The 11,847-nt window shown below is 50.8% G+C and overlaps 1 protein-coding gene across 1 annotated transcript; it reads left to right on the top strand.

The window, feature by feature from the left end:
- Positions 1 to 340: 340 nt before the first annotated feature.
- Positions 341 to 1,600, top strand: CHST12 (carbohydrate sulfotransferase 12; the record flags this gene model as incomplete). Its single annotated transcript, XM_079543020.1, has 1 exon — positions 341 to 1,600. The coding sequence occupies one exon, from the start codon at positions 341 to 343 to the stop codon at positions 1,598 to 1,600; it is 1,260 nt and encodes a 419-aa protein (XP_079399146.1).
- Positions 1,601 to 11,847: the final 10,247 nt, after the last annotated feature.

Here is an 11,847-nt window from a genome sequence, read left to right as displayed (position 1 = left end):
TTGCAGAACCAGATGCTATTAAAACTGCCAAGGGAGGGCCAACAGGATGGAAGGTCGGGCTTTGTCAACAAGAGAATTGGTGCCTCTCTGTGTAGCCACTGTAGGTACTTGGGGAGCACACAGCTCTTCCTGTGCAATACTGTGAGATGGTCAGCCCTGTGCAGAGCCTTGATCGTGCAAGGTCATTGTCTCTAAACCAAAGTAGTTAAGAAATTGACTGAACTTTATTTCTGGTTCCTTTCCAGGCTCATGGTCTGCAGCACCATGCAGGATCCCAGCCCTCGCTCTGCGAGCCAGAGGTGAATCCATGGGAAGGCCAGCTATTGTGGTAGCTGTCAGGATGACCAAAGCACGGCTCCTCCGTCTCTCTGTGGTGCTGGTCTCCATCTTCATGATCCTCCTGATCATCGTCTACTGGGACAACGTGGGAACAGCTCACTTCTACCTGCACACGTCCTTTTCCAGGCCTCATTCCCCAGAGTCCATCCCCGGTATCACTGCAGGTGGGGACTGGGAAGCCTTGCCAGAGGTGGATGAGTTTTTAGCAAAGCTGCTTAGTTCAAGCCTGAAACAGAACAGCTCTACTTCCCGAAAGACAGAGCAGCTGCTCGTCCAGGGCTCCAACAAGCCTGTGGTGAGCAATTTGGAGGAGAACATACGGGGCTATGACTGGTCGACGCACAATGCCAGAAACAGCTTGGACCAAGAGAAGCTGCAGATAGAGAGGCAGAGAACGCTGCGGGAGTTTTGTGCCAATTCCAGCTTTGCCTTCCCCACCAAGGAGCGCTCCTTTGATGACATCCCAAACTATGAGCTCAACCATCTGATTGTGGATGACCGCCACGGCATCATCTACTGCTACGTCCCCAAGGTTGCCTGCACCAACTGGAAACGGGTGATGATTGTGCTGAGTGAGAGCCTGCTGGACCAAGGAGTCCCATACCGGAACCCCCTGGACATCCCACGGGAGCACGTCCACAATACCAGCACCCACTTGACTTTCAACAAATTCTGGCGTCGATACGGGAAATTCTCCCGGCATCTCATGAAGATCAAACTGAAGAAATACACAAAGTTCCTCTTCGTGAGGGACCCTTTTGTCCGCCTCATCTCTGCCTTTCGCAGCAAATTTGAGCTGGAGAACGAGGAGTTCTACCGGCGTTTTGCCATCCCCATGCTAAAGCTGTACTCCAACCATACCAACCTTCCCACCTCTGTTAGCGAGGCCTTCGGGGCCGGCCTCAAAGTCTCCTTTTCGGACTTCATCCAGTACTTACTGGATCCCAGGACAGAGAAGATGGCCCCTTTCAACGAGCACTGGCGGCAGGTGTACCGGCTGTGCCACCCGTGCCAGATAGACTATGATTTCATCGGGAAGCTGGAGACGCTGGATGAGGACGCTGCTTATCTCTTGCAGCTTCTCAAGGTGGACAGGCTGCTCCGCTTCCCCCCCAGCTACCGGAACAGGACTGCCAGCAGCTGGGAGGATGACTGGTTTGCTAAAATCCCCCTGGCTTGGAGGCAGCAGCTCTACAAGCTGTATGAGGCAGACTTTGTGCTCTTTGGCTACCCCAAGCCGGAAAACTTGCTTAAAGACTAAAAGTGATTGGGCTGCGGGTGGGGGAGGGAACATCTGAAATACCAAAAATGTTTAAAGCCTCCTCATTTTTTTTGCTTTTACCTCCCTTTTCCATAAAGGTTGGTACAATGGAATATATTTTTTCTACCGTTTCCCCTTCTGTTTTTGCAGTAATGCCAAGTTCAGGATATTTCCATCCAGCTGTGCATATGGAAAAAATGCCAGTATTTTTATCATTGTTTTCTGGGTTTCCTTTTTTTTTTTTTTTTTTTTTTTTTTTTTTAATGTCTCCATGTTTTGCAGTGGGTCACTGCCCATGGTCACTCTGCCAGCTGTGTCCTTCAGTAGCTTTTTATTAATACATTTTTTAAAATTAATATATTTAAGATATTTAATACGAAGTTTGTGTTGTGGCAAAAGGAAAGGAAGGAATAAAAAAAAAAAAAAAAAAAGAAGTGAAAGAAAAACCTAAAAAGTGCTGATGCATTTGCCTCTGTGTGTCGTCCCAAGGCTGTTTGTGATGTTGCAGGGCACTTGAATCTCTTCAGGGCTGGGAGCCCAGCAGATGGGTCACTCAGTGCCCGAGCACCCGTGCTGCGGTGAGGCATGCAGCTCACAGCCAGGATCACAGGACGGAAGTGGTTGAGGCCCACGGGGTGATTCAGGATGTGCAGATGGCCAGCCCAGAGCCTCTGCTCTGCTTCCACTTCCAGCAGCGTGGTGGAGGAGCTGTGCTGTACAGAACACTGCATTTGCTCAGCCTCTGCATTGCTAGCATGGAGAATCTTCTCTGATGTGATGTCTGCTGTGCTCAGCACAGGTAACTTGCAGCAATGGGGATATAACACAACTCCCAGTGCTTTAGGGGAATGTGGCAGGGTGTGGATATTTACCCCTGGGTGAAGAAAAGCTGGAAGATTTCTTTCAGTTTGTGTGCATCGAGGTGATCTCTGAATTCATTTGTTATCAGTTTGCCAGCTACTGCTTGTGATGCTGTGCCCTCATCTGCTGCATTCATGCTTGTAGCAACTGACCGAAGCAGATTTAGTCACCTGCCTTGCTGGGCCCTGCTGCAGCAGTGATGGTGGCCCACTGTGCTCGGCGCCTGCGGGCCGCTTCCCAAAGGATGCAGCTTTTGGAGACAGGCTTTGTGTCTCATCAGCTGAATCTGCATCTCTCTGAATTGCTCTGTGATCAGGCAGAGAGCTGAAATGCTTAATTAATTACTTTCCTGAGCTGTGAAAACGATGGAGGTCCAAGCCTCAGGAAGCAGCTTTGTGTTCTGGGCAGCTGCCTTGGGGCTGGCCTCCTTGTTCTGCTCAGAGACCAGCAGGAGGTGTGACGTTCCCCCTCCGTCTCCTCGCTTTTCCGACCTCTGTACACGTGTGTTGTCTCAGCATTGTGTGCTCCTCCTGGTGAATGTGCTGCACCAAGCTTTTTAATCTTTAAGTGAAAGGTAATAGCTAGTAGTTATGCTAGGAGCAAAGAATTGTATTCACAGCACCCTCCTGTAATTTCTGCAGAGATATTTGCAGTTTAAATGAGCCTGAAGCCATGATCTGATTCTTAGTGCTTAGATCTTCACAGCTTGGGGAAAAAGGAAGTGCTTGTTTATGAGTCATTATTTAAAACTAATAATAGAAAAGTGTTGATCTCTTCAATTTATTTTTTCAATTACAAGCTAATTGCTGCAAAACAGAAAGATGTTGAGACTCTCATCTGCTGTAATGAGTAATCCTGGGAGGCTGTCGGTTCCTGCAATATTTACATTTCTTCAGGGTGGCTTCATCCTGCTCTTCAAAGTTACAGCGTGGATGTTTTCGGCTGTTGTCTTTACAACGTGTTTGTTTTTTGGTTGGTTTTTTTTTTTCCTCTTCTAATTTCCATTTAATTGATGTTTAGTATTTGCAGACGTGGGCAGCTGGGGACGCAGCGCAGATGTGCTGATGAGCACCGCATTGCCCGAGCTGTGCAAACTTCCTCCCAGCTGCTTCCCCTGCACCTCTTGACCAAATCCTGCCCCTCTGAGCTGTGCTCAGTTGCAGGGCCTCTGTGATGCTCATCCTGCAAACCGGCTGCAGCTGCATCCTCACCTACACCACTCCATGACCACGGCTGCAGCTTGTCCCAGGCAGATTGTATTTCATGGCTTCACCCTCAGGAGAGCTCGAGTGGTAAGGGTGGTGGTGGGAGAAGGCTGTCACCCTGTCAAGCCCAGCCTGCGTTTGCTTTAAGCCATTTCAATGTCTGCAAGCCCATACCCAGCCAAAGCCATTCTCCTAAGTGCCTGCAGAGAAGAGCAGTGAGGCTCACATGGAGAGGGTTTGCTCTGCTGCTGCTTCCCCATAGCCTGCTCCTTGCTGCTTCTTCCTTTTGAAGCCTTCCTCCCCACCCTCCCACTGCTGTGAATGTATTGTGAAGGAGTCAAAGGCAACCCAGGCTGCTCTGAGCTTTGTGGTGAGGCCACTGGGGGGACTGGGACAGAGCCTCCAGCTTTAGGAATGTGCATTTATATATTTTTTTTCTGTGGGTTTCTTGCACTGTTCTGATGATGTAAAAGAGTACGTAGGGGGGAGAGAAGGACAAAGGGTTTAAACCAGCCTTGCTTCCTCCCCCCAGTTTTCTGAAGGAGCTGGAATTCAGTATTTGTCAATGGCAGAAGGACCGGCGAGGGCAGGCAGTGTGCATGCTGGCCTGAAGTCAGAATAGAGCTAAAAATTGTGAGTTTAGATGGTTGTGATGCTAGTGCTGATTTTATGAGAGGTAGAAAAATGCTTTGAAGTGGCCTATTTGTGTCTAAATAAACCTGGCTCTGTTGTTTCATGCTCAGCCTGCAAAATTACGTCCTGTTCTCCTTCTGGCTTGCTTCTGACCACTTGGCCAAAGCCAGCCTGGTGCCCAATGAGGCAGAACCAATGTGTGGATGCAAAAATATCCAGGGGTTTGACTGAGATGTTTCCAGGTGGAACTGAGACCAGCTTTAGTGCTTGCTCAGCATTGCAGTCAAGGTCTTTTTGCAGCCATGTGACAGATGGGGTCCCTCACTCACTTGTGCTATGGCACAAGGTATGCAACCCAGCCCCGCAGCCCCTGTGTGCTCCAGGGAAGGGCTGTCAGGCTTCAGAGCTCTTTGCTTTCTGAGCAGTGGCACAGCTTTGCCAGGGTACGGGATGTCCTTAACCACGTGGTTTCCTTCAAATCTCAATCATTTTCCCTTTAACCCTTTCACTCATTTCTGGCGACAAAATCGTAGAGCCACCAAGTGTGGAGAAATCATCATGGAGTAAAAAGTTGCCCTCGGATCACGCTTGAAGGCTTTTGGCTGTGTGCTTTGAATCCCTCAAGGTGGCACCGGGCGGGTGGAGGGCAGGGGATGAATGGCAGCATTGAAGGGGTGACGAAGAAAAGCCAGCTTGTTCCTCCTTATGTAAGCTGGAGCACGGGGAAGGCCGGTGACTTGGCAGGGCTGTGTGTGTGTGGCTGTGGTGCTGAGCAGTGCCAGGAAGGGTGCGGGGTGTGATGACAGGACAGGCAAACGAGGTGGCTCCGACGTAAAGGCTTGCCCACAGTTGGAAACCTCACTGGGGGTAGGAGAAAAAGGAAAGATGGGATTTAATGAGGACAGTGATGCCTGTCTGGGGAAGAAATGGAAGTGAGCAGTGCATGGTCTGAAGCAGAGCTAAGGTAGTTCTGTTTGCTTTAATCAAGGATACAGCTTGTGCTGTGGAGGTTGACACTTGTCCCTGTATGGGCTGGCTGGCATTTGGCTGCAGAAGAGCTGAGCAGCAATGTTGGACAGTGGATCCATCTCTGCCTGCAGTTGGGCTGTGGCAGCTCTGCAGAGGCTGAGCTGGAACCTGTTTGCTGCTCCTGGCCTTTGCTGCTGCTGGGTGGGCTGCTGCCCCCTGCCTGGCTCCCACAAGAGCAGGGCCCCTCCGGCTGCTGCATCCCCATGTGTGCTGCACTGCCTCCCTGCTGTGCTGGTATCACTGCCCACTGTCTTCCCAGCTCTGCTGTGTCTTGGCTTTTGTGCAGAAATAGCTTAAAATAAAGTAAAAATAAAAAAGAAGGAAGTGGAGGAACTGTGGAAACTCAGCTTGGTTCCTGTTGGGAGCAGCATGACCTTGGGGGAGAGGGGAAGAGGAAGTTTCCAGTCACATTTCTGTTGGCTTTTTGATGAGCCTTTCCCTGGGCTTGAAAAATTAATTGCTGCTACAAAATACCAGAGGCTCTTAGAGTCATGTGCAAGGAGATCATTTACAACTTAACCTGTAGGTGCACGTGGAGCAATGCCAGTAGAACAGCATGGTGATGCTAGCAGCTGTCCTGGGGGCAGCTGCCATGTGCTTGGCTGTGCTGCTCTTTGCTCTCTGCTTTACACCTTAAGGCTGCTGCTTATTGCTTCAACTTTCTGCCTGTGAGATCTGGGGTGATGGTGATCCCAAGGAATGTGGAGCAGCAGGAATTTTCCTTGATGTGACTACATGACTCCCACCATGGTCTACGTTTTCTTCACACCACGGCGTCGAGGTGAGGGCATGTTTTCCATGTGCAGCTCTAAACTGGGCAAAACCCAGCTGGGGGATGGCTCAGAGGTCACGGCTCTGTCCCTGGTTGGCCTGAAGGCGCAGTGGGTTCCTCAGGTCTGTCTGCTATGCGTGGTGTCCTTGGGTGTCCCCAGGGCTGGGCAGAGCAGAGGGGCTTGGCTGGCTGCGATGTCCCTGAGCACTGAAGCACTGCTTTTCCCCTAGTGAAGGGTTTCGCAATTATGTCCTCAGGTTCTTATCCTCAGTCTGCGCTGAATCTGAGTGCCAGACTGATGCCAGTGTACACCCAGCCCCATCTGACCCACGTGTTAACCAAGAGAGGAGATGTCCTGGCCCACTGGGCAGTGCCTTCGCTGTGTTTGGTGCCTGGGGTGGATGGATGGCACCCGGCCCTGGCAGCACTGCATTTTGAAGAAGGGAGGCTGCAGCTGCAGTGTTTTTCTCTGTCACTGCAAGAATTCAAAATGGGTGGAAGAGAATGTGCCCAGGATCGCCTCTTGTTTTGGTTGGATCCTGGACAGTTCTCTGTGGAAAAATGGGAGGAGCAGGGATAGGGATGAGCCAGCATGGTGTGTGTCAGAGAGGCAGCATGGCCAAAAGTGTGGTCAGCAGGGAGAGGAGGGAGCTGGAATGTGCTGCTGGGGGGTGCAAGGGCTGCGGGGGCTGAGGTGAGCAGGGAGAGCGTGAGGGATGCTGACACGAGGTGCAGGGTCAGAGCCCCGGGTTCTGTGGGAAAGTGATGCCCACATCGAGCTGTCCCCAGATCACCAACCAGAGCAGGGACAGGCTGGCTCTCTTCTTTAAAACGGCAGCTCTAACTGGGATGAAATGCCACGAGGAATTATTTTGCAAAAGCAGCGTGACCTATAGAGGGGATGGGTGGGCAGAAGGGCTGGTGCCGCTGCCCCTTCAGTGGTGTTGGGCACCTCTGTCCATCTCTATTTCCCCTCTCTCAACCTTTGCATGCCTTATTGATTTCAGACTATATATATTTTGGCTCTTGGGTAAATCAGAAGTATTTTTGTCATCTAGAATAATCGTGCTGAGAGTGCAAAGCTTTTTTACAAAGGCTTCACTGACCTTTAGCTAATGGGGAATCGATGAATGAAGTGTAGGCAGCGTTTCCCAAGTAATGCTGTGCGTGGTGGGGACCCAACATAGCATCACTCAGGTATCCAATGCCCGTTCACCCCCAGACTGTCTGCTCCCCCCATAAAACAGCTCCATTCTCTGCTGTTGTCCTAGGGATGCTCATGTTGTGCAACCTCCATGTGGTTGTTGCAGTGGGTGTGGGACAGCCAGACTCCATCAGCAGCTGTGGGTGTCCCTCCAGCTCCATATCCCCAGGCCAGCAGCTTGCTGTATTCCTGTTCCAGCTGCAGTCAGCAGTCAAGGACTGAACTGAGGGCACTGCAGACACAGCTGCTGTGTGCTTTAGTCCTTATGGCTTGGGTCTGGGCTCTGTAGCAGGTACCCAGCTAGCAGGACTGGGAGCTGCCTCTAATTCCTGTTTCACCATGAAGGAATCAGAACTGTACTGGTTTTCCCTTTTCCTTTTCAGACCTTAAACCTGAACTTTCTGGCCCATTTCTGGGATATAATCATTGGTTTCTTCCAAGACTGCAGTAGTGGGAGGAATGCTCAAAGTTATCCCACAGGTACTGCATTGCTGCAGTTAACTTTGCGTTGTGTGCTCAGGTTTTCCTGGGGAATATTGAGGTGCCAGGAGCCACTTTTTAACCAAAAGCCCTTTGTAAGACCAGGATGAGATGCGCTTCTGTTCCACCCCCCCCACAGCTGTGGATGGAAGCCCAATAGCAAGATGAAGCTGACACATTATGGTCCCCCTCACATCCCCACATTGGGTCCTCCAGAGCAGCCATTGCTCTACGCAGTGGTTTCTGGGAGCAAATCTGTTAAAATAAAAAAAAAAAAAAAAAGTAAGAAAAATGCAGAGCATTTGTCATCAGCAAATGAGAATGTGAATTCAAGATGTTGGGGCAGGCTCCAGATGCTGTTGCAGTTTGCATTTATTACATTTTTTAGAGCTTAGAAAAAGGTCAGCGTGCTTGGATGCAGTTCCTCCCTTTTGGAAAGTCTGCAGGTTTGAAAGTAATGCTTTTATTTGTAATAGGGAAACAGCCTGCTTGCACAGTTTGCCTTTGGAACTGAGACACCAGCTAAAATCTAGCTCTTGGATTTGTCAGCTTGATCTGAAAAGACAACTAGAGACAACAAGGCGGTGTGTTTTGTTGATTTCTTTCCCCTCAATATAAAAGAAAGAAGTTTCAGCATAGGTTAGGTTGCTCTTGTCAGTGTCAGCTTCTTTCTGGCAGTGCCTATTGGAAGGAAATTTCCAATACAGCCCAGCTGCCAGAGACAAATCCTGTATTGGAACATCTTGGTTCAATATCCCAGCTCACTCCTCACAGTACTGCCGTTTAACGAGAGAACACACGGAAAGTGGCTGCTTTGTTTTCGGCTCTGAGCTTGTTGTTTTCATGATGTATTTTTCTTGCTGGTGTTTGCTTTGGACAAAGCTGTTACCACTCTGCAGCAGTGATCCCTGCTGTGTGTCTGCAGGCAAAGTGCTCTCCCTGCCCCACCGTGGCTCCATGTAGATCTGTGTGGTACTGGGAGTGGTGGCAGGAGTCCCACGTGTTGGAGGACCAACGAGTGACCACGCAACCTGCTCCTCTCTTATCGTCTGACCTTCTGCCTCCTGGGAGGGCGGCTGTCTGTACTGACCTCCAGGATGTCACGTGGTGTCTCATGATGTGGCTTGGTGGCCACGGTGGTGATGGGTTGATGGCTGGTGATCTTTTCCAGCCTTAATAATTCTATGATCCTGCGTCTTTGCACAGCGCTGAGCCTGGAGGCCAAGTCAATATTTTCCCTATAAAATGGGGAAGATGCACACGTTTGCCTGACCTGGTGAGGCACTGCTGGTGCTGGCGGTGTTGCAGCTTGCTGCTGCCCAGCTGCAGGGCTGGAGGACATGGCACAGACAGTGCTCTTCCCAACCCTTCTCAGACAGCTTCCCAGAGATAGCGGGAGGTGGGGCTGTTTGTTTTTCTCCTTTTCTTGTTTGGCCCACAGCAACAGAGGATATCTCCCCCCTGAAAGAGAAGCATATTTGCTTTGAGACAGGATGAGGTCAGGAAGGGGCAGGAAGAGGCTGTGCCGCAGTGTTTTTGGTTGCTCACTGCGGTGCTGCACCTGCACCAGGCTCCCACTGCTGAGAACTGGGGCTGTGCCACACTCCCAGGGCAGCTCCAGAGGGGAAGGCAAGCATCCTCACCCCCCTGTGCCCTGGGGTTTGTCATCACCTCCAGAGCCAGACTCAGGGCCACCTGCATCCCTGTGAGTTCTCTGCAACAGCTCCCAGTGGGAGATAAAACCATGTTGCCACCACAGCTCCATCGAGGTTGCTGGAGCTGTGAGATTTTTCTAGCTTGGAGCTGCATCCCCACAGCTTACATCATTTTCTTTTCCACAGGGGGCACGGGGGTGGTTTTGCTCATGCTACAAAAACAGCTCTTTAGGGTCAGGGCACTGGGGCTGGATTAAGAAATGATAAAGCAGTGCCTCCTTCAGCAGCTTTTAGGGCTCTCTTCCCATTAGTGACAAACCCCACGCTTGTCCCCAGCAAAGCTGTCTGCAGATAAAGAGAGGCTTTTCAAAATGGGAGACTTTAGAACAAAAGAGAAGGAATAGGAAACCCTCTGTTGATTGTGGGCCTGGACTGCCTCAGCAGCAGTCTGATGCAAGCTCCACATGTGGCAGTGTGTCGGGCTGCCTCTGTTTCCTTTCCTGAGCATTTGCAGTTCTCTCTGTTCTCAGAAATCAACACAAAGGGTTTTCCATTCCCCGGTCACACCCCGATGCTCAGTGAGTCACTGCTCTCTCTGCCTCTGGTTGTGCTGGGGTGATGGCTTCTTCCTGAGCGTTGGGAATGTTCTTGGGCCAGACAGGTGCCAGGAACTACAGAAAGCATATTGTACGTTATCAGCTGCAACAATTCAATGGTTTGGGTTGTTTGCTGCTTCGGGCTGTGATTACGTGGCAGGTGAAATGAATTGTGAAGCAAGGAGGCACTGAGCCATTGAGCACCTCCATTCGCTGCACATCTCATGCAGAGATGTTGGTTCCCCGTGCTGTTTCCCTGCTTCCCACACAGGCACCTTGTGGAGACAACCACAGCAGGACACCCAGGCCTCAGGGCTGCAGCCTGTGTCAGATAACCTGGCCTCTCACTCCAGCTATTCGGCCTGTGTTTAGTCTAGCAGCAGTTGTGGTCGTTTGCCCTGGTGGAGCAGGGAGAGGACTTGAGATGCTGGAGGAGAAAAGTCATTCCAAGAAGATGACATTCTCCCAGGAGCCCCAAGGGCAGCAAGGGAGAGAATAGAAATAGGTTATCTAAAGCCCAGGCACGTAAAATATTCCCATTATGCCAGCTCTCTGTAAGCAATATTTCTCTTTGCATTTTGCTTTACCAGTTAATTGGACTCTATTATTTCATGATTTCAGCAGGAAATGGGGCCTGAATGATGACTTTGGTACCCAGCCCAGCACTTCTGCAGGCAGCTCCTCCCACCCCTCTGCTGGGGACTCAGTTCTGTTTGGACACCGGGGCAGATAGAGGACTCCTTATTTGACTTAATGAATGGTAATCGGAAATGCATATCTCAAACAGAGCCCTGCACCAGGTGTGTGGGAGTCCACAGCTGCCCTGTTCTCCCTGTCAGGCTATTTCAGCCACAGTTACATTAGAAGCATGGAATTTTAAGGTTCTGCCTCTCTTTTTTCTTATGGTCAGGATTTTGTAAACAGGTTTATTTGCCCTTCCTGCCTGACTCAGGGCTTATCCACGCACAACTAAGGAGCACAGAGAGAGGGCTGAGCAGAGCCACAGCCACCCGGATGTCCTCAGGAATTGTTTGCAGGAGAGCTTCAGCCCTGCAATTACGCTCTGAAGTTATTCAGCAAATAGTTTGAAATAATGGATCCCTTTGAGAAATGTGAGTTGCTCTGCGGGCAGATTCCAGACAGAGAACATCCACGGAAGTCTCATTTTTTAACACATTTTCCCCTCTGTTTGCCAAGCAGTGTGGTTGGCACTGGGATCCTCTTGCAATGCCTTCACATAGGAGTAAACCTCTCCAGCAGGCACAGAACCTGGTGAGCAAAGGACAGCGACCCTGGGGGGGAGAGGAGAGCTTACAGCATCCCAGTGAGGTCCAGGTGTGCACAGGTGAGACTACTGCACATGAAATACATGGCTGGAGGGCTTCTGAGGTCCCGAATCACCGTGTGATGCTGTCCATAAGTGGAATGGTGATGCTGCTCTTTGGCTCGCTGTCATAAGGATGGTGGCAATGAGCACCTTGGGGAAATGCAGGATGCCCTATGCCATCGTGCCCAGCGTGCCGCCGTCATGCTGTATCAGCCTGTCCCAGGAGGAGCAGCTGCTCTGTGTAGCATCAAAGCCATGCAGTGGTGTGCTGAGGTGGGATTTGGCACAGGAACCTGGTGGATGAATAGTGGGGATCTGTCACTCACTTGTCCCTAAATCTGCTGAATCCCCCACGTGCAGTGGGGAGCAGTGGGCATCTCCCTCTGTGTGACAAGCGCTGTGGGTTGCGCTGCATGGATGGGGCTGCAGCCTTTCAGGGTGAAAGATAGAGATCTGGGGAGGCCACCCAGGGCTGAGTTCCACAT

This window comes from Tetrao urogallus, assembly GCF_951394365.1.
Source record: "Tetrao urogallus genome assembly, chromosome: 15".
Lineage (NCBI taxonomy): Eukaryota > Metazoa > Chordata > Aves > Galliformes > Phasianidae > Tetrao > Tetrao urogallus.
Note: the sequence above shows the minus strand (reverse complement) of the source record. Positions and strands in the feature narration are given on the sequence as shown.